A 27,100-nucleotide genomic window follows, 5' to 3' on the forward strand; every position below is an offset into this window, starting at 1 on the left:
TGAGACATCAGAGCCTGCGAGAGGAAACATCTGCATCTTGCAGACAGTATCCCATTATCTGCTAGTCTGTCTTCCAATTAAAGTGAGCTGAAATAACTACAGGAGAAGGTCCTGCCCTGTCTACCCTGTGTCGTCTGTGGCACTCAGCTCTACCACATTGCCAGTGTAATTAGGCAAGCGGAAAGCTGACTCAGAGAGCCCTGTGTGTAGGTTAGTGAGTTGAAGCTGCTCAGTGAAGAGCACAATGTGTCAGAACTGGTGCAAGGGATTGGGCTGGAGAGACCTGCTTCTCTCCCCGCTGCGGCAAACTGGATCAGTCGTATGTGATCACGGACAAGCCGCAGTCATTCCTGAGAAACTTCATCTGACATCTCATCTAGAAGGTTTATCTTAAAAAAAAAAAAAAAAAAAAAAAAAAAAAAACCCTAAATCAAAACAAAAGCTCCACAAAAGCAGAAGGTAGCAGGCAGTTAAGAGAACAGCTATCGTTCACACTGTCCGTTTCAGGTATCTTTTTATGCAGTGAGCTCTTCATATTTGTGAGCTGGGCCTGATCTTACTAGGATGAGTTGCCCTTTGGAGCTTCCTCTCTTGCAAATAGTCCCATCAGTCATAGCAGATGGTCAGTGCTTGATGTCTTGATGCCATTTTATTTTTTTGTAATCTTATTTTAAGTGAGAAAACAATCAGGCAGCATGGCAAAACCAGGAAAGCAGTGTCATAGAGACAAATAGCCAGGAAGCTGCCAGCTGGTTATTATATGCTCTGTACTTAAGGATAAAGTCCCTAATCAGTTGGAAGTGGCAAAGCTCCAGATAAACCCTCACCAGTGCTGGCTGTAGTGGTGCCTGAAACGAAAACAGATTGGGAGTGGCAGCAGAAAGCTTGATACTAGTCCTTGTCTTTATTGCTCATTTTTCAGAAGGAAAACATCTTGCCTCCTGAAATATCTTTCTTTCTTCAGACAGTCTTATTTAAAACCCACTTTAAAGTATTTTTTCTACATAAAGCTGTTTTTTGCTCCTAAGCTAGTAGCTGACTGTTGGCTAGAAGTAGAAAGTCAAGGTGACTTGTCAAAACTTTGTGTGCATTCACTAGATAAGATGGACACTTTGAGCCCTGCCTATGCAAGGTGGCTTTAGGGCCAGAGTAAAGGTTGCTTGCTTAGTCTGGTCAAAATTGTTTTCTGCAGTGACTTTCTGCTTAGCTGATTCAGTACAGGTGCCTCTGACTTTAGTTTGGGAATTGCCTAGGAGTCCTTGCTCCTTACGGTTGTTGCAGCAATGTAACAGCAGTCTTGGAAAGCTGCGAATGAAGTTGTGCTGCCCTGTGTATCACTGAGCGCTCTCGCTGTCTTGCAGTGAAGAGTAGGCTAACCAACAGCCTCCTGCAGAGGCTTCTACTTGGCTTTTTATTGTGAAAGATCTTTATAACAAGAGGAGAAATATATCTTATCTTGTTTGGATATACACTGGGAAAGTGAAACAAAACAGATCCACTTCCTCTGCTTGTCTTCATGGCTCCTAGTCTTTAAACTGCAAGTAAACCTTAGAAGCTGTCAGCAAGTCTGATCCTAAAGAAAGGGACATGTTCATATAAACCTAACACAGAAATACTGCTTATGTCCTTAGATGAGGGGCAATACCCTGAAGATCAACACACATCTACACCAATTATATATTTAACAGAAAAAAGATGCAGCTGTGAAGGCTAGTAAGATGAGTGAGGCTTGCAAAGAGTCTGTTTCTTCAGTTCACCTCTGTATCTAACTATGGAGTGGTCCTTGTATCTCCCAGAATTTTGGGTGAGACTCTTTTGAATTGTGATGACCTTCTGAGGTAAAAGGAGAATGCCTCAGTTTTGGTGGAACTGTGTAACACTGTACAGTGCTCCCACTCTCCGTCTCTTCAGAAACAAACAAAAAATAAAATAAATTCAACTGAACTGGGAAGTGTAAGCCTTGCAGGTTGTGAGCGCTCCAGATGTGGAGCGCTGAGCCTTTTTGAGTTACAGCGAGGCTGCGGAGAATGGCCAGTGAAACTCTCGAGGCTGTGAGCAGCACAGAGCTCCTCTGGACCGGCCACCACGCTGCAGAGAGCCCCACGTGTGGGTCTAACAGAACGTGTGAGCCGGAGCTGCCGCTCTGCGTGGTCTCAGCAGGTCCGCGAGGTACCTGTGCTGGCCCTCAGCTGAACTCGTGTTGTTTACCGACCCAGAACAATGCTATCGCGTTTCTTTTCTGAGCTAGTTTGTTGTTCCAGCTGGCTGAATGAGAGCTGGGATGGGTCAGGTAAGCGCAAGGGAGGTGGCAGGGGAAGGAGCTGGGAAGTTATCGAGTCCAGGGAGGCCACAGCGGTACTCGTGGCTAGCCTCTCCTCGGGCCCCTGTCCAGGAGCCCGCAGGGAGAGGTAGCCGGGAGCAGCAGGCTGCCTGCCCCCGTGAGGGCAATAACGGCCTCCGCCCCCTCACACAGGCGAGCACAGCGCAGCGACCGTTACGGCGCGAGACGCCGCAGCGCCGGCCCCCTAACGGCCGCGCCCGCGCGGCACGGCGCAGCTGCGCATGCGCGCGCCGCGGAATCCGTGCGAGGGACCGCGGCGGCCGAGGGAGCATGCGCGGAGCGGGGTGGGGGCGGGGGGGGAAGCCCACGCCCCTGCCCGGGCGCATGCGCCGGAGGGGAGGCGGTGGGCGGCGGCGCGCGTGCGCGGCGGCGCCCGGCGCCGGCGTTATATAGCGGTGCGTCAGGTGACGCGCCGCATTGCAGACGGGGTGCGCGGGAGGATGGCGCGGCGGCTGCTCTGCCTCCTCGGCCTCCTGGCGGCCGGTAGGACACCGGGGCCCTTCCCCGCCGCCCCCCTCCCCTCCAGCCGCCTCTCCCGCCCTGTAGCGCCCGGCGGGGTCCCGGGCGCCGGTCCGTGCCGAGCTGCGTCACCCGCGGCCCGGCTGCCGAAGGAGGCCGAGATGGCGGGGCAGGCGGCGGCGGCGGGCCGCCCCCCCCCCCCCCCCCCGGCGGAGCGGCCTGCCCGGGCAGCGCCCTCCGCGGCCTCGCTGCGGGCATGGCCCTGGCGCGGCCGCCCCGCGCGCGCGCCTAGCGGTCCTGCGGGGCTCCTGCGCGGCGGGTTGCCGTGCCCGCCCGTCGCCCTGCGGCGCGGAGCTGCGGCGGTGGGTGGGAAGAGCGAGCGAGGCTGCCCGGGCTTGCGCACGGTGCTCGTGTGGGGCTGGAAGAGCTGACCTGAGGGAAGCTCGCCCAAGGACAGCAGTCAGATGCAGTCGGAGGAAGCGCATGGGAGAAACCTGCCTTTTCTGCTGCTTGCAGACTTGTTTGGGATAGCAATGTGTCAGCAGGAACGCCAGTTTCTTTTTTCTTTCTTTTCTTTCTCTCTTTCTTTCTTCTTCTTCTTCTTCTTCTTCTTTTTTTTTTTTTAAGTATGTAACTGGTTCATAAATGAATATGACCTCTTCTAGATCAAAGAAAGAACGATTGGTAGAAACCGTATTTTCTTCTTCCAGCAGCTGCTTTAGAGCCTCTAGCTGATCTTTGCTGCTTAAAGGATAGAAAGGTGTTAAGCTACTTCCAGATGGCAAGAGATAGCCTTCTCTGTTGTATGTTCTTAGCGATCTCATTTCCTGAGTCTCCTGCGCCAAATGGATACTGTTCTGTTGGATTTTGCTGCCTTGCTGGTTGTTGCTGAGGTGAAAATGATAAGGTCAGGGGAGGGTAATTGGTATTCCTGTCTGCAGTTTTATGGCTAGATGTTAGAAAAGACAATGCTTGTATTATTTTATACTCTGCAATGTCTAGATGGGGCTGCAGAAATGATTCATGGACTGATTAGAAGGGTGTCTTCCTTAAGTTCATGCTATAGTTAATCACCAGCAACACCCAAGTTAAAGGTCTAATAGCGGTGATACGCTGATTTATGTGGCTTTCTGAGAATTTTCTTTTAAGAGACTCGTAAGCTTGCAGCCTGTTTGCTTAAGAGCCTTCATGCCACCACATTTCGTGCAAGGCAACCAGTGAAGAACCAGACTAGCTGCCCAAAAGGTATGGAAAGAGCCACTTGGCAGACAACAGTAAGTAATGCCTAAGATAGTGTGCAGTTGGTCAATACTGTAGTATTTGAGGAAGTATTGTTTTAATATACTTATATATTGATATTTTGATGAAGACTCTCAGCCTGGAAACAAGAAGACAAATGCTTTCACTCTGCTCTTGTTTTTTTTTTTTTTTTTTTTTTGCTTTAATAGTATGACTTCTGTTTTTTGTCCACATTAAGTGCTGCCAGTTGTTTTTACTGGGGTTTTCGAGTCATTGAAGTAGGTGTAGTGTTGTGCTTTAAAGTAAAAAGGATTTGTCCTTAAGTGTTCCAAACTTCACACTGGTGCATTAAGGCATCTGTAATGAGAAACCAGTTTAGCCATGAGAGTTTACTTGGTCTGCTAGTTAAATGTGTGTAGCAGCTGAGCATAGCAGAAGACTTGTTAGGCTTGTCCTTCTTTAGGAAGTCACTGTTCTAACACAAACATCTGTCTCTTCCTTCAAGTTCTGTTATGACTACTATATGACTTGCCTATGACAAGAACATGTAGCCTTTTGTTTAGGTTTTGCTGTGACACCTGAAATACTGATTTCTTCTACCCCGCTAACAAATTAGCTGCACCAAAATCTAGCTACTCTGTTGTAGCTTAATAGAGTTACTTGGCTGGCTAGGGTTGACCTACTTAGAGTGTTACTGTGCATCTTCCCTTTAAAGGAGACATTGAATTTAAAGCAGGGCATAAAGCTCTTACTGGACCTCAGGACTGCTGATATGCTCTATGATTATTACTGGTGTTTCACACCAGGAAAAAGGAAAGGCTAGGTATTCTTTCATGCTAGGTTCATAGCTGTGACAGAAGTTAGTTAAGCTGAGCTGGAAATATTTTTCTTTCTTTCTCTTGGTAAAATAAGTTAGCTTGAGTGGAGAAGCAGAAAGCTTGATGACTTTTTTTTTTGGTTTGTTTTCCTAAAATAGCCTTCATCTTCCTTCTTCCTCTGAATTTTAGTCTAATATATAATCACCTAGTAAACATATAGGTAAGAATATCTAGCAGGAAGACAGAAAAAATGAAGGCTGTGTTAGTTTGATTATTTTAAGTTTCTGGATGGGGAAGGTGTACAAAGCAGATAATTGAGCTTGGGCTAAGCTCAGAAGTTTACAGGCTTGTTCTGATTAGGAATGTGATTTCTACCAAAGTCTATGCCTGTGCAGCCATCTACTGTAGATGAAGGTGGGCAGATGAGGAGGGGGGATTTTGATCTCTTGCATTGTATCCTTGTTTCCTTAGAGGAATAACATAAGATGCTGCAGGTACATGATGTCTTTCAGCTACAACAAGGAAATGATGCTTTGATAGGTATGTTGTTAAAATGGTGCGACTTAACATGTAAACCTGTTTTTGGACAGCCTTTGTTTGTGAAAGGTATAAATAGAATTCCTTTGTATCTAAAGGAACTGAACAAACTGTTCCACATTCATGGCTACTAAGTTAAATGTGTAATTCCTTCTGCAGAACTATTTAAATCCATGTAGCCTTTTTGCAATCTGTTTGTGCTATTTACAATAGCAAAACCAGTTATGAATAGCCCTGGGAATATCTAAGAAAGGAGATGCTGTAGATAGTGGAACAAAAGTGAATAGAAGCTTGTCAACAAAATCAGTATCCATCGGGTGACTCAGGTTAGTGGGGGGATTTTCCAGAGGGTTGGACTGTGCTGTCTGAAACAGGGCAATTTAATCTAACAGGCTGGAAGGTTTTTTCTTTACTTTGTATCAATGGGGAAATAAAATTTGTTACTGCTGGCTGTTGGTAAGTTTGTTTAGATGTCTCATGGTTGATCTGATTCTTCAAAGCTGGTTTTAGGAGGGTGCCACATGACAAAAGCAAGAATTCTTTTCCTGTATCTTTTTCCTTTGTGTAGCACTTTATGGTAATTGTTTTCTTGCCATTAAGATTTAAGACCTCCTACTGCAAGTTAAATGGACGCTTCTGTAGTCCTTAAAGTGTGTGTGTACATGATGTGCATACGTATTAGGCTAATGCTTGTCTCTGTGTTGGGCCACAGAGCAACGTTTAATTTTGGATATTAATATTTCTCCTCTTGGAGTGGAGACTCAAGTTTGCACTGCTTTCTGTTTAAACGCTGCTTCACAGACTGAAAGTCTGTAGAAAGACTTTTCTTGGAGATACTGAGTAAATCTTGCAGGAAGATTTCAAGGTTTACTCTTTAAAAATGTAACAGTTTAATTCTTTGACCATACTCATGCTAGGATGCAAGCTGTTACTATTCACAGATTAGGCATTTGCACATCCTTCTCTTCTGCTGTCAATTGCTGTATCACTGTATTCCTGGGTAGGTTATTCTTTCACCTCTTGCACCATAGTTTGTCACTTCCAGAGTCTTCCATAGGTAACTGCTATCCTCATGGAAGCTAGTCTTTGAAATGTTCCTTATTGTCCCTCTACTGTACTCCTGTCTCTGCTCAGCTGCAGTGGTTTAAGCTACTTCCTTTTCCTAAAGGAGCTTCCTGCCTAGGTATGTTCCATGTCTGGTGTCTTTCGTTCTACCCTGAAGTGCTGCTTTGCTGGTGGGGAAAGCAGTGTTGCTCCTGAGACTTTTAGTGCTTCCTGGAGTGTCTTCAACTGCCATGCTGTTTTCTGGAGTCTTTGGATGTCTTTGGACTTTATAGCTCAGTCACAGAGCATGTTGAGTAAACTGCAATCAATGATTAAGAACTTTGTCTTGCAGATATGGTGCTTTGAATATAATGAGCAGGCTTTTCACTTCTTTGTGGTATGAATGCGTCTGGTGTAAAGGCAAATGTTGAATACAGAATTTCTACAGACTGGCATGAGATGTGTCCTTTTTCCCCTGGGGGTGGGAGGGTGGGGGAACCCTCAGAATGAATGGGGATGGAGAGGAAGCATGTTCAAAATTCCTAGACATATTTCTGCAGGTGAAAATGCTTCTCAGCTCTTGGGAGTAACTTAACGTACTCTGTGGGACTGCTTTCTCCTGATGACTGCCAGATGCCTTTGCAGAATGTCCAAATGTCTCTTCCAGACTGTCATAAGAGAATCTTGGGCAGAAGTCATGGCTTGCCTGGCAACCTCTGGTCGATGGGGAAACTATGGTTCTCTTGCATCCTTCATAGGAACTATGACAACCAGTAAATTAAGGGATGTCTGGATAATATACAGGCACAATTTGACTTCATATTGTTTCAGATTTCACTAAGATACTACTTCAGTAGTAAAGAGCTGATCTCACTGCTCTATCATTAATTTTGTGATTGCTTGTATGTAAACAGACCTGCTCCTCATGCCATGCTCATCTTCTGGTGAGGAAAGCAAGGAAGCATCTGAGATATGAACAGTGTTTTACTGCAGAGATGATGTATCAGAAAGGCAGTACACTCTCCACTTTGAGGAAAAGCCCAATTATGGGCTTAACTCAAAAGTAATCTGTTCTGAATTCCACTAGTTACAAGTGTTTCAAACTTATTTTATGAGATGTTGGATGGGATGACACTTTTTTCAAACTGACATCTAGAGTGTCAATAACATCTAGCCAGATCTCATCTGTTCTTCCTCCTCTCGCCCCAAACTGTCTGCATTTTTACATTTTTGAATTAATGAGACAGTAAGATGGCCACGGTATCGGTAATAGAATTTATGATGTTATTAGCATATCACATACTTACATCTTGTAAAATTAAGTCGCTTAAACTCACTCTGGAAAGGCTGTAGAATATCAAGCTCTTCAGGTAACTTAAGGTTGAGGTCACTCCTTGGCTTGTTGACACTTTTAGATTTGGTGAAGAGAAATAGATCCTACTCAACTTCTGAAATGTGAGTACACTTTGAATTTACAGCTTCTGAAAGAGAGGGGAAAAGTCTGTAACTGGCTGAGCCCAAGATGGTGCAGACTGATAGTCATGTGGCCTGTGGGTGTTTTGGGGAGATAATGTTTAATACTGCCAGGTGGAGACAAACCTGAGAAAAGAGCCTTTCTCCTGATAAATCTTAGTATAATACTAAGAACAAATCAATTTTGTCATGAAGACTTAAGAGTCGATAGCATCCCAAGTAATCTCCCAGATTTGCATTTGACTCACTGAAATAGTTCAGTTTCTTTTTCTTGCCAGTTAGTTTTTCCGGGACTATATTGATGGTGTTCTAACAGCGTTAGGTACTGACCTGGGCCACCAAGCAAAGGAGTGCTTCCTCCTATTTTCTGTTACTTTTCAGCTTCTGGAGTGTTTTGATTTTTGTTACTGGACTTCAGGCGGTTTGAGATGGTGCTTGACAGAAAGGAGTAGTCACTTGGCAGGACAGACATAACCATCAGAGGTCATAGTAAGTATGACTCATTTTGGTTTAAAAAAAGTATACTAGGTGTATACTGGAACCCAACTTGAGTGGCTCTGGATCATCAGCCTGGCTAGAAAGCTGGAAAGGTTAGGAAGTTTAAGATCTGAAAGCTTTTTTATTTGGTACTTGGATGATATTTCCAAGTCTCATTCCCCTTCCTCTCCATTTTCTTTTGCTACCTAATATATTAGGAATTGCTTGATGGAGTAAAGTTCTTCCTAAAATTGAAGGAACCAGGTCTGAAGCAGGTCAAGGAGGGGGGAAAAACAATCAAAAGGAGTGCTGAAACACCCTGGCCTTCAGCTAAACTTGTTCGGCATGCTGAAAATAGCTTTAAGAAGTCGGGGAGGTGGGCAGGATTGGGTGGACGTGACATGTGACTGGAGAGCTAATCTGCAGGGAAAGGAGAAATCTATTTAAAAATGGATGACCTCAAGTAGGCAAAGAACAATATATAAAATAAAGGGATGCTGGAGATAACTAAGACTGTAATCCCATTGGGCTTATCCAGCAAGCATTAAGAGCTATGTGAGGTAACTGACAGTGCTTTGTTTTCTCTTGGTTTGTTGCTCTGCAGGCGATGTGGAATACCATGCTGAGACCTCGCTCTTCTTACAGGAGAGATGGTTTTGAGGGAACAGGCAAGATAACTGTTGAAATTCCAAATTACCAACTGTTCAGTCTTCTGTGAACCAACAGTCTTAACACTTTGACAACTTTTTTTCTGCTAGTTAAAACGTGAAGGAAAATGCTGTCTCAAATGATATGGAAGAACAAGCTCAGGGGAAAGAGTGTGAGCAGCAAAGGATTGAGGACAACTTTCTGAATCTGCATCTGAATTAATACAGTGTTTTTTGCCTTTGTTTCTGTCCGTGGACATTCAGAAAAGGAGGATGAATAATATTGCAGTGAAGATTTTTTTTTTTTTTTTTTTTTAGAAGTTATCGGCACATAACACTTTTCAGTGCACTATGGAACAATACAAACTTAACTAAAAATTACTGTGGAGGATGGGGGGGGGAAACCATGCTTAGTACCTGTAATCTTTGTTCTATAGCTGCATTCTCAAATCTTAGTGATCTATGCCCGTAAAGAATGAGTTTACCTAGTTACCATTTGACCAGGAAGGTCTGTGTTGATGAAAATATCAAGTGGAAAGTTACTTCCTCATAAGGAGGAGTTCCTTATGTCCTTTAGAGCTGAAAGAGTATGTCTGTCCATCAGTATCCTATTTTCTGTGGATGAAGTACTCTTTGCATAGGTCAGGTTTCATGAACCTGCTGGCTTTGACAAAAAGAAAAAGACCATGTAGGTATACTAATACTTCTTTTGCTCTGCTGTTGTATTCAGGAGTGAGGACTTGAAATAATACTGTAAGGGAGGTGTTTGGGGAATTTTTGTGCATCTGAAAGCTGGTTTTTAATCTTCTGTTTTGCAAACAAGTAATGTGCTTGAGGCTTCTCACACTTCATAGTTCCTGTTGTTTTTGTGTTCTTCCAAGTTTCTTGTGGCTACGCTTGGCTGTTGAGGACTGCAGACAGTGTTAGTGGTACTATCTTCTAATAAGCCTATTTTTTTTTTAATCTGGAAGAGAATCATCTGCAACCTTCACTCTATACCGCAGAGGGTATCAGACTGCTGTATCACTCTTCAGTTATCTTCTGCTGTAGTGTCATAACTTTAAACCCTGCTGTACTGCCCATATTGCTTGCTGTGTCCTGGCAAATCAGAGCATTAGCGATTGCTCTGTTGCAGCACTTGTTTGATACAGAAGCCAAGCAGTATGGAATTTAATTTTAAAGGTACGCAGCAAAGAAAGCTGATGAACATGCATTTAAAGCATAGTATTTCTTCTGTCCTGTACCTGTAACGACCAGACTAGAAGCAATGTGAAAGGAGGAACAGGACTAGCTGTTAAACATCCTGCAGGAGCTGGAATGGAACTTCCAGTTTAGAAGTGACAGATTAGTATTAACAAAAGCCAAACAAGAACAGAAAGCTGTTGGAGAGTTAGATCAATACCGGGTAAGTTGCTCTGAGCTCCTTGGCTTGATTTTTTTTTTTTTTTTTAATGGTCTATTATATCAAGCAGTTAACTTATTGAGCTGACTTTTGGGGAGTCTTGTTTTATAGTAAGTTTCAAAGTAGAGGATGGGTAATTTTCTATCTCTTCCTACAACTAAAACCATGGTTACTAGCCATGCTTTTTAAACAGGGGGAATTATGGATTTCCAGCTACTTAAGTCAAGCCAAATCTTGTCTCTGCCTCAAGGAACTTTTTACCAGTGTTTCAATACCTGAACAGGAAAACTTTTCAACTTGGAGTGTATACTTGCTTGTTGTCATCTTGCCAGAGCTGACCAGTAGATTTAAGTGTGTTTCATTTTTAATTCTTGCTATCTCCAGGACAATACTGTAACTTAGAGTAGGCCATCTATAAATACTTTGTGACCAAGCACACTCCAGATCTTGAAGTTTGACTTGTATGGTCTTACAAGCAGTCGTAGTGTGATGTCTTGCTAAAGAACAATACTCAGTCTAGTTCCTCTCTGGGAGAGGACAGGTGGTAAACTTGCTTGTGTGTGGAAGATTGTTTGCAAAGCGCAAACTTAAAATGATTGAGTCACTTGAGATTTGGTAATAGGCCTTGAATCAGCTGGAAACTACAGAATCTACATCTATTATGCTGTGTTTATCTTGCTATGAGATACGCTTCCTTTCTACCTAAGAGATGCACTGGTAATCTAGCCATTAAGTTAATCCTCTAATCACCTGGGATCAAGAGGTAGGAAATAAAAAAGTAACTCTTCTATAAAGTTTCTAGTGAGGTGATGACGGGAATCAAAAAGCTTAATTCCTGTTTCTAAATTTAGATAATATAGTCTTACAACAGTGAGATGTGTAAACAGCACTGATATAAAAATAATGATTCCTGCTGACTGCCATAACTGGCAAAATTTGAACAGGCAGAACTCTGACAGTAGTACCTCAAACTTAGACTACAGCGGATTTCATGCAAGCCTGTCTGCTGTAGCATTCGTGAGGTGTCTCTGGTTACTGGGTTGGAAGTTGTTTCTTCATAGGTTAGTGCAACCCTTCTAGAAGAGAGACTGCTGAACAAACTTGGCCTGCTTGTTGACAAAATGACTTTAGAAAATTGGGGAAAGTTGAGTTTCTCTTCCAAGGGCCTTTGTGAACTAGCACAAAACCAAAACCCCCCTTGGTTTGGACTTGTCCTATTACTAGTAGTGCGCATCCTTCACGCTTTATTAGGAAGGCTGTCTGTGAGTAGTTTGTGTTTAGAAGTAAAACTTAATTGGATGCAACAGTTTGGTGTGGGAGGTAATGTAGATGCCTTGCGTATTAAATTCTTGTGGAGCCTGCCTCTCTGGAGGATGCGGCTGACTTAATCTTTGTAATCACAACTCTTGTAGGCACTTCAAATAAACCTCCTATTCTTGTGTTGGAGCAGAGGTTGAAAGCTGGAGAGTTTGTTAAGGAAGACTAAGGCTTGGCAAGAACACAAGTTTTGTGAGTTTTGACAGCACTTTAAGATCAATGTTTAAGGTAATGCCAGCCTTGTCTTCTCAGAGCCTTTTGAAAGAAAAGGGAATGTGAGCCAATAAAATGTTCTAGATATAGGCATCTGTGTTAATAAGTGGTTTTCAAAGTAAAGTGATCCTTCTGCTGTACTTGAATAACCTGTCTTAAGATGTCTTGCATGAATGAATAGCTTGTTCAAATAACACTAGGTAGTTTAATAGTAGTTAAGGATCTAACAGCGGGAGACTGCTGCTGTCAAAAACAAGAGCTTGCCGCATTTATGTCTCAAGCTTTCTATATACACCTAAAGAACTAACCAAGAGGAAGCAGTCTAAATACGTTTAACTCTTTTAAAAATTGTTTGAAAGATCTCACTTAGTTTACAGTTACTTTCAAGAAAGTCAAAGCAAAAGAGGGGGAGAAAGCAGACTGCTTCAGTCTACATGTGGCTCTTGTCCTTTGTGCGATATGTTGGGGCTTGTAATCAGTTGCCTTGCTCTCTCAGTTGATGTGTGAAGAAAAAGGTGCATCAGCTAGGAGAGGACGTGCAGGTGCCAAGGTAGGTGTGACTGCTGGTTCAGAACTAGTGACTGCAAGGACAGTAAGGGCAAGAGCAGAGGTGTTGTCTTCTAGAATCCACTCCCTGAGGCGTGGACTTCTGCAAAGAACAATTTTTTTTTCGTGACATCTGGTGGCATGCATTCTTCATGTTAAGCGTCCTGTTTTCCAAAAGGTGGATGATGGAGGAATACACTGCTGAGGTGATAAGGCTCAGGTGCTTTTGTAGGAAAGTTCAACTGCGTGGCTTTTCTGTAGTTCTCTGCATTTGGGACTAGTGAGTGTTCCAGGGTAGAAATTGCTGGATTGAAATGTGCCTAAGCTTAGTGGCATAACAGGGAATAATTATACTGCGTTAATTACCCTGATTACTCTGGAAGGAACATCATTCAAATGAGCAGTTGAATTCTTTTCTTTTGGCAGCTGTGGCAAGCCCCCTTTTGTGGCAGAAGGATTGCGTGAAGGGCCCTGAGGTATGGTGTCAGAGCCTTCGGACAGCATCACAATGTGGAGCTGTGAAACACTGTCAGCAGACCGTTTGGAGCAAGCCTACGGTGGTAAGTATCAACTAATGAAATGTCTTTCTATTTGTGGTTTGGGTAGCTGGTTTCCATGTGCTAGTGAAGATTCCCAAGACACTGATCAATTAAGTGCTACATCTGACTACACCTTGGTTACTATGCCTTAACTTAGATGCTAGAGCTTGCTTTCCTCTACTCTTTACCTTGCACAACTTGTCTGCTGACTGCTATGACCTGTTTTACAAGCACTGAGCAGTATGTGGAATGGATTTAGTGGTCTTCAAGTTTAGTCCTCTGAATGACTCCTAACTCAGAACCTTTTCTTCTATCAGTGTGGTGTGGCTCTGTATATCTAATACAATACAGATATGTTTAAGCATCTTCAGTCTCTACTATGAATTAATATTCTACAAGATAGTGTGTGCTAAATCGTGAATAATAAAGGCATAATCATTGCATTTGTCATGGCTTTTCAAGTAACGTTTGTACCAAATGAGAGTGGTCCTTTACTAGATGTAGCTGTAGTTTGCTGTATGGTTTTTCAGCTTCTGGGGAAAATCTATTTTGGTAGATGCAGTCAACTTTGCTGTATCTCTGCTGAAAGAAATGTAAGAGAAGGAACTTAAGTTAATTAGCAGAGTTAAAATGCTGAAAAGCTGCTATGCTTCCTGTATATGTGAACTTAAGTAACAATTTATGGTGTTCTTAGAGGGAAAATTTATGTTTAGTCTTCTCTTGGGCTGCAGGTTGGAATTCTGTACTCCACTGCAAGTTCCATTTTGCACAAAATACTTTAATTATATTCATATGAATTGTTTCTTAATTTTGTCCCAGAATTTTGGAAACTCTCTTTCTTCAGAGAGTTCAGGAAAAGGCTTCTCAGGGCAATGTACTTCAGGTTGCATGTGACAAGCTATTAAACTTTGCTGTAGATGTGGGATTAAGTGAAAGAAGCAAATGGTAACATGCCTGACTTCTCATTTTGTGTGGATTTACTGAAGAAATTGGAAGCGAACATGTTTGAAATAGCTTGCTTCCTTCCTTCTGCAGCTTCAGTCGGTGTTTCTTTTTTCACTTTGCTTCTCAGTGATCCTCATCCTCTGCATTCTTACTTGGATGCTGTGTTCAGATGCACTTAATTCTGTCTGAGAATAACCTTTTACTTGTTTTCCAGAACAGTATCCCCTGTGACTTGTGTAAAGAACTTGTGACAGTGGCTGGCAAAGTCTTGAAGGACAATGGCACAGAGGTAAGCAGAGCTCCCCTTTCTTTGTTCAAAGGTGGTAGTTGGTTTTCTTGTCGCAAGATCTCAAGCAGAGGGGGTAGAAAAGTAATCTCCATGATGTTTGCCTAATCATGTGAATGCTGAAAGGAGCCAAAATACATAGGATAAAGCTTTTGAAAGGCATAGTCTAGTATTGACTGGCAAATTCTAGAGCTTTCCGTCTGTAACACATTTGTGATTAAATATTTAGTTCAATTTTTCTTGTGCCAGTGGGACATCTATCTTAGAAGGTAGGATACTCTGGTCTGTAGAAGTGGATGATGATGGACTCTTTCAACTGCATTACCCCTCCCCTTGTTCTGTTGTGAACCTAGAGCACTTTGTGTAAATAAATCTGTCCTAGTCTGTAATTTTGCCACGACTTCTTGCATTTAAATGGTACATGCTAGTAGGGCTCTATTTTCCAGGCTTGCAAGAAGTATTTGTTTTGATGCCAGCATGTCCAGCTGAAAATCCTGGCCTAGAGAAAATAGACCTGTAATGTGAAACCTTTATTCTGATTTTGCTTGCCAACTGTCTTGACCCAGTGGAGTCCAGGGACCTTTTTGGGCTTTGTGTTATGCCTTTTGAGAATGGAAAGAGCTCTTCTGATGTGTGTATGATGCCTATGACCCACCTTCTCTTGCAGGATGAGATTCGCTCTTACTTGGAGAAGACATGCGAGTTTCTTCCTGATCAAGGCCTTGTCTCTGAGTGCAAGGAAATTGTGGATTCCTACCTACCAGTTATCATGGATATGATCAAAGAAGAGCTAGTAAGTAGACAACTTGAACCTTTACAAATTGTTGGAAAATGTGCCCCTGTAGATGCCTGAGTTTCTCTCCTCAGTAAGTTTGTGTATGATCCTTTCATCCTGTATTGATAACTAGTGTCATAATTAAATTTGTCAGTCTTATAAGCCACTATACAAACATTTGCCTTTATTATAACAAGCAGAGGATCCATAGGCTCTATCTGTTCTTTCTTGATTTACAAGGAAAGAAAAAATGTTTAATGCTTCAGACAAACCTGTGGAATCACCAAAAACCTGCTATATCTGAAAGCTGCTGCAGTAAATATTTTGAAGTTCTCCTAAAGTTTCCTGGAGATAAACACTAGGTATTCTGAGGAAACCAGTTTAAATATGAAGACTGCTTCCTTGCTGTGAAACTTGCTTTGTGTCATGATTTTAAAGCTGAATGACTGTCAATAAATGTCATGCCAAAATGTCGTCAGTCTAGAGCTTTGTGTGTCTGTTATCTTCCTTAGGATAAACCTGAAGTAGTATGCAGCGCCCTTTCATTGTGCCAGTCCCTTCAGAAGCACCTTGCAGCAATGAAACTTCAGAAGCAGCTCCAGTCCAATAAGATACCAGAGCTGGACTTGTCTGAACTGACATCTCCATTCATGGCTAATGTGCCTCTTCTCCTTTACCCCCAGGACAAACCCAAGCAAGAGTCCAAGGTGAGGGTGCTGTAGTGTTAGTGTGCAGGAGTGAATGTTTTCCATTCTAGAGCGTTGGTGCTCCTTTGTGAGAGCTTATTGATGATTATTGGTAAGGGAGTGTCTTACTGGACTTGAATTAAGCCAGCACATCTCACTTGAACTGTGACTGTCCCACGGTGAATTTAGTGCTGCTGCATATAGACTGCTACCTTTTTCCTAATCTGTATATTTAAAGCTAAATAAGACAATAGCTTCAGCCACTATAGACTGTAGACATAATTTGGAGTTAACAACTGTGGTCTATTAAGACAAGTCTTGTGCTGGGCTGTTCCTATCCAGCTGTGGTAGTTGGGCAGGTCTTACTGGAGAAAACTTTCAAGAGCAACTTTGACAGTACTCAGGATTTTCCTGCATTCTAATTAATGTCTTGGCTGTGTCCTTCAGACAGCCACTTGTATCTGAATCCAAAGGTGACAAAGTGGATGGGAAAAGCACTGAAAAGCTGGCAGAGGGACTAGATGAGACAATGAACCTGCAAGTATAGGTTGAGTCTTGATGATAAGCTTGGATCTGGAAGTGAAACAGTCAAGTGGGTAGCGAATGCTGTTGTACAGTATGCTCTGACTACATGGAGCGAATGGATCTATCCCAAATGCAGAGGCTTTCCTCTGTAATAAAACCAAGGGATTTTTGAAGACTTGATATCTTAGCAGTCATCTTGGGTTTTAGAGTTCAGCAGGTACCTCATCCCCATCTAGTGGCTGATGTGCTTACCACCACATCATAGCTTGTTTCTTTTCATGTTGGCTCAGGTTTAAGCCTTCTGTGTAAGTATTTGTGAAAGTGTTTATAAAAACTAAAATAGCTTCTGGATGTGCTGTGCAAAGGTTTCTCTCTCTTTTTTTTTTTTTTTTTTTTTTTTTCCCCCTCCCTTACTCCAGGGGACTGGGGATGTCTGCAAAGACTGCATTCAACTAGTTACTGATCTTCAGGAAGCTGTGAGGACAAACTCCTCTTTTGTGAAGTCATTAGTGGCTCATGCCAAGGATGAGTGTGACCGTTTGGGACCTGGAATGTCTGATATGGTAAGTTATCTTTTGTTATGTAGGAACATAAAATAGCTTATGCCTTAGTCCTTTCAATGTAATTTCTATTTAATAAAACAAAAGAGAATGCATAAACTGTAGGATATGGTGCACTGTGTAATGGCTCAGTGCTCTCCAGCCAAAAAGTAGCAGGGAGAGGTGAGAGAAAGAAAACCTGCTAGCCTGTAAAGGCATTTTTTTGTCATAATGACCTGCCAAGTTAGCATTGTAATATCATTGAAGGGGAGTGCACTGATGAGAAAAGGACTTGTGAGATAAGAATCTTGCATGTGCAATGCTTGAGTAACATGAAATGCCATGTTGTGTTTGGGGCAAGCCCTAGAAGGCAGCAACATAGTTATTTAGCAGGACAGGTAAATAATACTATGAGAAGTATTAAAGGAAGACAAACTGGATAGCTGAAATGACTTACAGCAATATTTTTTTCCTTTCTGCAGTGCAAGAGTTATATCTCAGAATATTCTGATTTGGCTATCCAAATGATGATGCACATGGTAAGATCTGCAGAATGTAGTAATTGTTGTCGGTTCACTTTTCTGCTTTGTGTAGCTAACTTATTTGGAAAATCACTTAATTTAACAATAAAACTCTGGGGAGTGCTCTTGGCCTAAGTCTTAGTATTAATTCTATGAACTTAGCATTTAATCAGATAGTAGATTTGGTCTCAGGCTTTGTACTTCAGCTTTTTTCACTACCTATTTGACAGTGCAAAGGCTCTCTAGTCCTTTAAGACACAGTAAAAGAATCATTATGTACATTCCTCTCTACTCTTATCTCAGTCTTGTGCTTACTTCATTTTTAGCCTCAAAATACTATCTAAGCATGTTGGAGTTGGTTTGCCAAGTAGAGTACGTGGCTGACTCAAACACTTGCCTTAAACAGTATGTACAGGATTTGAATTACTTCCTGTATGATTTAACTGCCTGAATTTGACCAGTGGCTTTTGTTTTCAGTTCATGAAGGCTATTAAATCTGTGCATATGCTGTTTGGGAGGGAATGCATACCTATTCCAACAAGAGTTGGTTTCCAGTTCTGAAATCTGCATCTGACTAAATGTCCTTTGAACTCTTTGGAGGCAGACTTACTCAGAATGCTTTAGTAGTTTGAAATAAATCATACGGGTTAGCACTGTACAGTTCAATGCGAGTTGCTCTAGCACTGCCAGAGCTTAAGTGGTAGGTGTTTGGGGTGGGGAGTACATCACATTCCATCTTCATGGAAAGAGCATATGGTTCAAATGCTTTTTTTTTCTTAACTTATCTCTAATTTCTCCTATCTTTCTGTCTCCAATCTCCCCTGTCAACAGAAGGATCAGGTAGGTGAGCAACATGCCTGTGGTGATACCTTGCTTTTCTGTTAAAGGGCTTGTAGTTCACTTGCTATTAGTTGTATACGTGGTGTGATTGTACTCAGTTTTGACAGATACAAGGGATATTTATGGGATTGAAATAGGGAAAGAACGAGAGACTTCCTTCAGTGGATCAGTCCTATTTCCAGCTCCAGACACCAGTTTGTATGATGCTAAGATTTAAGCTTGATTACGGCTTGGCCAGTGGTGCAGAAAGTATGGTTACCTTCGTATAAGAAAGATGTGGAAAATGTATGCCACCAGCTCCTGCCAGCTTCTGGTTTTAAATTTGGGGTCAAAAGGGCTTGAGCGAAGCTGTCCCTGGCACTTCTGTTGGGTGACCTTTAAAACTAGGTTGGTGGTATAGATGTTCAGGGTGTATGAATTAGAGGATGAAGGAGGCCTTTAGACTCCTGCTTCCTGGAGCTGTTCAGGCTTTTAATTAAAAACAGTCCTGGGGAACCTTGTGTCTGTCATCTCTCTGTGAGAGAATGTGTGTATGTGGTGGTACTGTAGCATTAATACCTGGAAGTGCTTATTACAATGCATGAACCAAAGGGCTTGACTTAAAGGTACTGCCTGATGTAGTCTGAAGCAGTGCTGTGTCTCTGAGTTACTGCTTTTGCCTGTGCATGAGGTTATGGCACGATACATACACATGTAAGCCTCTGCTGTATGCAGCTTGATGCCCTGGTGACAGGGTGGAGTGTGATACTGTCTGGGGGACTGAAATAACTTAGCTTAAACAGCCTTTCTAAGGGGAAACTAAAGCTTATGCATTGCTCTGTACATATTCTCTTACTTTGTGCTAGTATAATGTGGCCTCTTGCAGTAGTTTCTACCTTGTATGTTTAGCACTTATTTTCTTATTTAGTAATGTTTTCAAAAACCTTTGAGAAGGACTCAAAGCCCTTTGAAAGGCTTTGTTCTGCTGCTTTTTCTTGTGAGAAGAACACTCAAAATGCTATTCTTGTAGACTTTTGTAGAGGGGATTCCTGTAGGGTTTGGCTTTAAGATGGGTTAACTTCTGTTTCTTATAGGCTGTGGCCAGTAATTATGCAGGGATGTATGTTACAGATTACATAAAAATAACCTTATTCTGTGCTTTAAAGAAGGTAGTTTGTGGATGGAAATTCTCTTCTAGGCGTTTGTTTTACTTCTTAGGTGACTTGAAGCCAGGATAATTAGCATCTTCTATATGGTAACTTAAGACTTTGGGAGGGGGGAGCAGCTTCATGGATGCAGGTCTGATGTTGTGATGGTGGTGGCCTGTCTGGTGTTGGTGGTTTTTAAGTCAACTCCTTTGTAAAGGGCTTTCATACTGTGCTAGCTCATGGTAAGTGGGTTTTTAATGGATATGTCCTAACCTCTTAAAATTGCTTAATGAAACTAGAAGTTTCACCTGGTTGCTGTCCTACCTGTAACCATATCCAGTGCTTTCATTATACTTGAAATAGAAGTAGTCTTGAAGCATACCTTTAAAAGGCTCTGTCACAACCTATGGTCTGTATCCTCTTTGCCCTCACACATGCACCACAAAAAGGGCAAAGAGTCATCTAGACACTTTAACTGATTATACCTTTTTTTTCCAGCAACCAAAGGACATTTGTGCCATGGTTGGGTTCTGTCCTTCTTTGAAATCTGTTCCTCTTCAGACACTAGTGCCAGCTCAAGTGGTTCATGAAGTAAAAACGGAAACTGTGGAGGTAAGATGGGCTGCATAGTACTCTCGGCAGCTTTGTGGTCCCTGTTGCTTTGCTGTAATAAACTAGATGAAGCAGAAAGACTTGAGTGTGTAGAATTTTCCAAACCACAGTCGTGGTCTCTTCCTGTTCCTGAGGCTCTTCTGTGAGGTAGAAGAGCTGACTGATTTGTTAGAATGGCAGAGCTTATGTCAAACCAAAGCTATAAGGTATTACTTTAGGATTAAAGTAGAACTCTTGTTTTAGCATTGAAGTACAGCAGCCCTTTTAAATCAGGGGGTGAAACTTGCTAAATTTGGGATTTGCTCAATATTTGGAGTTACCCTTCAATCCCTTTAAAAAAATAAAAAATAAAGACAGCAATGCTCATACAGATGAGGGTGGTCAGAGCCTGAACTCTGAAACTCAGTTTGGACAAAGCACCTTAGCTTCCGGGTGGCCTTTGGGTTGAAAATTATGCTGAGTTTTCTCAAAAAAAAGCCTTTTGAGGACCCTTTTAACTTCTGATTAACAGACTGTGAATGGAATCTCCAAGTCCCTCTATGTCTGGACTTCTTGTGCAAGCAGGAGGAAGCTCTCATCTCTAGTCTTCAGCTGTTTAAAAAAAAAAAAAAAAAAAAAAAAACAAAACACCCTTTTACTTCACTTCAGCCACTGTGGGGATGCTTCCTATTCCATGTTCATAGAATCAGCTTCCTTTCTTAAATGAGCAAGTGGTCTCTTAACTAACTGTACAAAATACTGCTCGTTCACAAAGACTTTTTTTCCTGGGATTTTTGAGGCTTTGGGCTTCTGTGATCTTTTGAATTCGGCTCATAAACTGACTAGCTAGGTAAATGAGATGTCATGCATCTGAATTTAAATGCTCTTAAACTTAGTTGTCCATGTCAGATGTGGTCAAGTGTTGACTTACTGTTTTGTATAAATATTATCTTTATAATACTTAGAAAACATCGGTTCAAGAGAAGACATTTTCTGTATGTGAAATATGTGAGACCGTGGTGAAGGAAGTGACTGGCCTGTTGGAGAGCAACAAGACAGAGGTGTGTTAGAGGTGAAAACAGTAACTCTTTCAAAGCTTTGACTAGATTTGTGCTGTATTATTGCTGCTTTGGAGGTGGAAGGTTGTTCATTTATTGCTTACTTTTGTGCAAGCAAGATTTCTGCCCTCTTAGGGCAGGACAAATAAGTAAGCAAATGTACATAAAATTGAGTTGAATTTCTATTTCCTCATGTGCCACGAATACTTCATTATGCTCCAGGAGGAGATTGTACATGAAATGGAGGTGATCTGTTACCTGTTTCCGGCAAGCGTAAAAGACCAGTGCAAAGACTTCATAGAAGTCTATGGCCAGGCTGTGATTGACATGCTCTTGGAAGCAACAAGTCCTGAAGCTGTGTGTGTTATGCTGAAGTGCTGTGCAATCAACAAGCCTCCTCAGCCAGGTCAGTAATGTGCAATCAGTGTTGTTGCAGAATGAGCTGCTTACCTGTGATTGTATCTTCTGTCAAGGGCCCATGCTTTAGTCTGTTTGGCTTGATGTTGCCCCCTTTCCTTCATTTGGGGGAACTACAAGTGTTAACTCTTTTTCTTTTCAGTTTTAATGAAACCTGCAGGAGGCTTCTGTGATGTCTGCAAGATGGTGGTAGCTTATGCGGACAAAGAACTAGAGAAGAATGCCACAACAGCTGAAATTGAGGCTTTATTGGAAAAAGTCTGTCACTTCCTGCCATCATCTGTCACTGACCAGGTAAAGCTGCTGCGCAGAGGGCAGGCTAAAAACCAATATTAACTCTTGAGCTGTTCTTGTTCTCTTCTCAGAGTTACGCCTACCTCACTCTAGTGTTTCACCTGATAATCTGTGTACATAGTACTTCTAGGTCATTCTCTCTCAGGAGACTTTACTTCTGCTGTGGATATCTGGACATTTATAGTAGAGGTCTTTATTTGGTTATCTCCAGCCAGAGCTGTTAAATTCTGCTCTGCAGAATTTGGTAGAGACCAAGGGGGTGAAACTGGCCACAGGTGCAGCTGAGGCTCAGACCTCTGTTCAGCCTGATTCTTCTAGGATTTCTCTCCCTAGTTATGACCAAAGGATACAAGCTTCATGTACAGTAGAGCAGAAAGTGGGGCAGGCTTGATTGGAGGCCAGTGAAATGACCACATGAGCCTGCCTTCTGGTCAAAAACGGGTGGGCTACAAGATTAACAGATGACATGTTGCAGAGTGTTGGAAAAGCTAGAGAACAGCACCTCATACTGACTTGTATAAAAGTAGCCTCCATAAAGCAGATCAGAGCTGAAGGGACTCTTCTGCTAGAGACTGACAGAAGTTTGAGGTGTTAGGGGTTGGGTTTTCACATTCCCCATCAACTGGGGTTGGCAATCCTTTGAATAGATGGACTTTCAAGGACCTGGCTCAGCTGACTGAATTGTACTAATTTGCAGTCAGTAATGGTTTGCCTGGAAATCCTGAGAACATTGTGGGAACTGCTGAAGGGTTTTTTCTTAATGCTGAATCCTGTTCAGGGGATTAACAAAGTAATTGGAAGTGTGCTGGCATAATTCCAGTGAGATAGAAAAGGCAACACCTCCTCGACCACTGCTATCAAGATTTACCTGAACTCTTATGTGGCAGCCGAGTGCCAAAAAGAGGCAACTACTTAAGTTTAGTAGGCATACAACATACAGGCTTATAAGTGGCTATGAAACAGTTATTTCTGCTGACTACTGCGAGATGGTTTATATACAGTTGTAATTCATTTATTAATCAGTGTCATTAGTCTCAGCTGAGAATGCTGATGTCTCTGCACTTCAGAGCCTTTCTCCACTAGAGGGCTGATGGTTATTGATGGATGGCATTAATGCTGCTGCTGCCTGTTCCGAAGTTAAAAGAATTGTGCTAAAACTGAAGAGGCATTACTACTACGTTTTGTTCAGCACACTTGTCTCCAGCCCGTGTGCTTTTGAGGTGGCAGTGTTCTCTGAGCATGTGAGTCAAAGCTTTGCGGATTAAAACCTGTTCTGCTTGGTTCTTTTGCCCCTGCTTCGTATGCTTCAGTCTGTAAAGAGAAGCAGGCAAGTATGAGCTAAGTGATCTAGTCACAGTTAGTGCAGTACTGAGTCCTCGATCTGTAGAACTCAAACCTCTGTTTTGAGTGTTTCCAAGAGAAGTGTACAGGCTTGATAGTTTGAGGCTGTATGCCGCCTCTGATCTTTTCAGCCTTCAACAGAAGAATCTATCAACCTGTGTTTTGTTGCAGTGTGTTCAGTTTGTAGAACAATATGAACCAGTGGTTGTGCAACTCTTGGCAGAGATGATGGATCCCACTTTTGTCTGCACTGTGAGTATTATGCTTGGTTCCATTCAGTAGGGGCTCTGATACAGTCCTCCCTCTTTTTCTGTATGCCTTACATTGCCTAACATGCAGACTCTACTAGAATAAAAATCAGCATGCTGTATGAATGCTTGGAGCAAATTCAGTTGTGCAGAGGCTCAGGCATAATGAATGAGCAGCTGCCTGCCAGGCAGCCTTGCGCAAGTGAGGATAGAGGATAAGAGCTGCCAGTGGTCACCCACTGTTAAAATTCAATGTCAAAGAATAGCATGCCCTGAACCTGGTGAGAAGTTAAATTTCCGTTCATTGAAAAGGGTCCCCTTCCAGAAGCTGTCCATTTTTCAGAACCTAACATGAAAAAGCAGTTATAGTAACTTTTCATCCCGTCTCACTGTTTGAAATCTGCTTGTTGGGTTGCAAGTGCCTAGCGGGCAGCAGAGCCCACTATTCTGGGCACTCCTGAGAATACTGTGGTATTGTCCTTGTTCCCATGCTTGGAGGTAGCTGGTCAGCTACGAGCTCAGCTGCAAGGTTGGAATTGAGGTCTCTTGGTGCAAATAAAAGATACTGACTTTACTGTTCTTCTCACAGAAACTAGGAGTGTGTGCATCAGCTAAACAGCCTCTTCTAGGGGATGATGCTTGTGTCTGGGGTCCAGGCTACTGGTGTAAGAACATGGAGACTGCTGCTCAGTGCAATGTAAGTAAAGCAGGATTTTCCTTAAGATCTTCTGCCTTACAGAGTCTTCTGCCTTCTGTAGCATGCTTATAAAGTAGATGAATTCCACTTTCAAAAAAATGGATACTAGCTAGAGGTGATTATTTGAGTTTGGCTAGAGGCTTTTCCTTAGCCCTTAACTTTTTTAGAGCAGACTGCTTACTCACCTTTACTCTTATTTCCTGCCCCTCTAACAGCATTTCAGAATCCCTGGTAAGGTGCAAGATGAGCTGTGTATTTAACTTTGTAGTCCAGCAGCTGACAGAACATGCCGTGGCCTCTGATCAGGCTCTTTAGACCGGCTTTTGTTGGCTGATGTGTTCTTTGCCGAGGGGCAGCCCTTAATGGTTAAGGGTCATCAACATTCTTCCCTGAAGCTTCTGGGAACAAAGAAAGTATTCACTATAGTCTTCTCTTGAATCCTTTGTTTTAAGGAGAAAACCTACGCTTGCTCCCCAAAACCTTGGCTCACAATAATGTGCTGGATGGTACAGACAGGTGCACTCTTGTTTGCTTTCCCCCCAAGTCATGTATCCTATTTCTCTCCCCTTAGGCTGTTGATCACTGCAAACGTCATGTGTGGAACTAGAAGAAGTATTTCCAGTTCTGAAAGCTTGCTGTGACACCTGAAAACGTGGGCTGAGGCTGGTGGAGAGCTGCATCTCCAGTGTCCCTCCTCTGCCTCATTAACAATTTGACCTTCAAGTTCCTTTATTGTAACTTTTCTGTAGCAGTGCTGCTGTTGAAGGATCAGATCTTCATTGTTCACTTAAAGATATTTCTGATTGTAAAGTTTAACTCATTATGCTCCTAAAAATAGTCAGTGTTGTAGACTTTAATTGGTAGGCTGAAGTGTTTTTAGGCACTGAGAATGGCGGAGAAGGTGAAATGAGACAAGGCTATTATCTTTTAATTAAAGAAAAGAACAAGGCAGTGACTAAATTTTCAAGTGTCTTTCTGTAGTCAGCATTTGGAAGATTACATGTCTTGCATTTTTAGCATCTGCCTGGAATATTAATTTTCTGTATAACTGTAGGGGAACTCTGAGAAGTAATGTTGAGTCCCTGATTCCCTTTGGCTGGAATTCTCAAAGCTTTGCAAGTGTAGGAGGGGACTTTGTGCCTGGCAGCTTTCAAAGTAACTGGTACATAAAGTACACTTGCATTTGAGTGACCGCACTTAGGGCTTGATGTTATCCTAGCTAAGGAAACCCTCAGTCAACATTTGGATCAGTCTCTTCCTTCCTTGGACCACTTGGTCTAAACGTGGGTGTTCTACTGTCAGGCCCTATAGCCACTTTTGGGCATGTTGATATAATTAGGGAATAGCTCTGCTTTGTCTTGTAGTGGCTCAATTCTACTTAGTCCAGCAGCTTCCTACATGCAGCCAGATTGGGGATAGGGAGGGTAGAAAGGACTGGTTAACAAGAAATGAAGGGGGGGAAGAAGCACTAGGCACTGTGTATATGTCAAAGTAAGGCTGGTATAAAAAGCAGTATGCGTGGGAAGTGGCTTTATAGTAAAATGCCGTTTCTTTCCCTGCTTTGTGTTCCTGTCATGGTATATTTCAGTTCTGAAACCTCAGAGAAGCTATGAGGTTTGCTAGCAGGTTCCATTACTGCCATTCATTCAGACTGACACTCATCCTTTTGAGTAGTTTTAAGTGTAGTTTTTTCCAGAGTTTCCATACAGTAATGGTAATTGCATCTAAGTTGCCACCAACCATCTCTGCTTGCTAGTATACTGTGATAGGTGCTTGACAGCTTTACTGGCATATCTGTGAACCCACCTTTATGCATGTGCAGTAGAAAGCATCCCACTAAAATGGCCCTAAATTCTGTTATCGGTGATGTGCAGATTAAGAGTTGTGACTCTTCCCATACTAGAACCTACTACTGCACAAATCTAGCTATTAAAGTAGTGGAAAGATGCCCAGGAACTTTAAGGTTTTCCTAAGTCTCGCAAAGTGATGTCTTGATGTTTGCGGTGCCTGAGCACGTCTTTATGCCTGCGCACTGCTGAGTGTCGAACAAGAAGCCCAGTTACAGAAGGCTGCTGTGGCAGGCTGCTATGCAGACAGAAGCCCTGCCCTTGGGGTAGAGGAGGGCAGTAAGAATCATGCTTCTGTGGCTTTCTGTGGATTGTGTAGCCCTTACCAGTGGGAAGAGCATAATTCTGAACAAGTTAATCCTTGAAATGCAGGCCCTGAAGTAGCTCTGAAAGGATGCGGTGGGGTGGAGGTAGAGCTTTGAAAATTCCAGTCCCCTTCAGAAAGGTGCCAGCAATTGCTTCTGTCTGTGTGGTGTCTTGGGCGAGGTGAGAGCTCTAATAATAATGCTTTAAGAACAAGCAAACTAATTTTCTTGGAGTTTAACTGAAAACCACTCAGTTGCAGCTTTTTGTTGCTTGTACATACTAAATGCCTGGGCAATGTTGACAGATATCAATACAGGTTTGTCTTTGTTTGTATTTGTACAGAACCCTGAAGTGCTCGTTGCTTTTTAAAAAGTTCCCTGAAGACGTAAAGCCTGAAATTTTCTTTCTTGGCAGGTTTGTGCGTTGGTTCCTGTGGTGTATCCTGATCAGGGTTGATGCACTGGATAGTCAATGGGCTCCTTTAGCATTGTTGCCCTGGAGGTACAGGTTGTGTTACACCACGCCATGTAGTATGGTCTTCAGTCTCTTCAACTGGGATGGCATTCTTTAACATGGGTTTGTGGGGTGGGGGGTGGAATTGCTCTTACAGATTGATGAAGTTTAATTTTCTTGGGTTTTAGTATTGAACAACTTAAACTGGCAACCTTAGGGCGAGATGAATTGGGGAAGCCCTATGCTGATGCAGGGAATCTCTTTAGTTTTCTCACTTCCTGTGGAACGTTGCACCTGACCCGCTTGAGTAATGTGTGTCAGGGAATATGGTTGCTTTATAAAGAACATTGTCTTGATTTATTTGTTTGCACAAAGGCTTCTTTAATGAACAATAAACTTCTGTGAACCAATAAGTGTGTGTGTTGTTTCTCTAGTATGTGCTAGCTGCTGAAAGATCTTGTTAGCTTTTCTCTGCTGCAGAGCCAGAAGAGGGCATGTTCCTCTTCTGGTGCCTTTTGCAGTAAAGGCAGAGCAAGGCCAGGAACCTGCAGC

The 27,100-nt window shown here is 42.6% G+C and overlaps 1 protein-coding gene across 1 annotated transcript; it reads left to right on the forward strand.

Annotated features, from left to right (window-relative positions):
* Positions 1 to 2,721: 2,721 nt before the first annotated feature.
* Positions 2,722 to 26,961, forward strand: PSAP (prosaposin). The gene is made up of 14 exons (XM_062579592.1): positions 2,722 to 2,824; positions 12,940 to 13,073; positions 14,212 to 14,286; positions 14,951 to 15,076; positions 15,571 to 15,765; positions 16,689 to 16,832; positions 17,291 to 17,347; positions 19,795 to 19,908; positions 20,853 to 20,948; positions 21,168 to 21,351; positions 21,505 to 21,656; positions 23,169 to 23,249; positions 23,835 to 23,942; positions 24,514 to 26,961. Exons 1-14 carry the CDS (start codon positions 2,782 to 2,784, stop codon positions 24,547 to 24,549), a joined length of 1,545 nt encoding a protein of 514 aa, XP_062435576.1. The 5' UTR covers positions 2,722 to 2,781; the 3' UTR covers positions 24,550 to 26,961.
* Positions 26,962 to 27,100: the final 139 nt, after the last annotated feature.

The sequence above is a fragment of the Rhea pennata genome, chromosome 7, assembly GCF_028389875.1.
Source record: "Rhea pennata isolate bPtePen1 chromosome 7, bPtePen1.pri, whole genome shotgun sequence".
In the NCBI taxonomy this organism is placed as follows: Eukaryota; Metazoa; Chordata; class Aves; order Rheiformes; family Rheidae; genus Rhea; species Rhea pennata.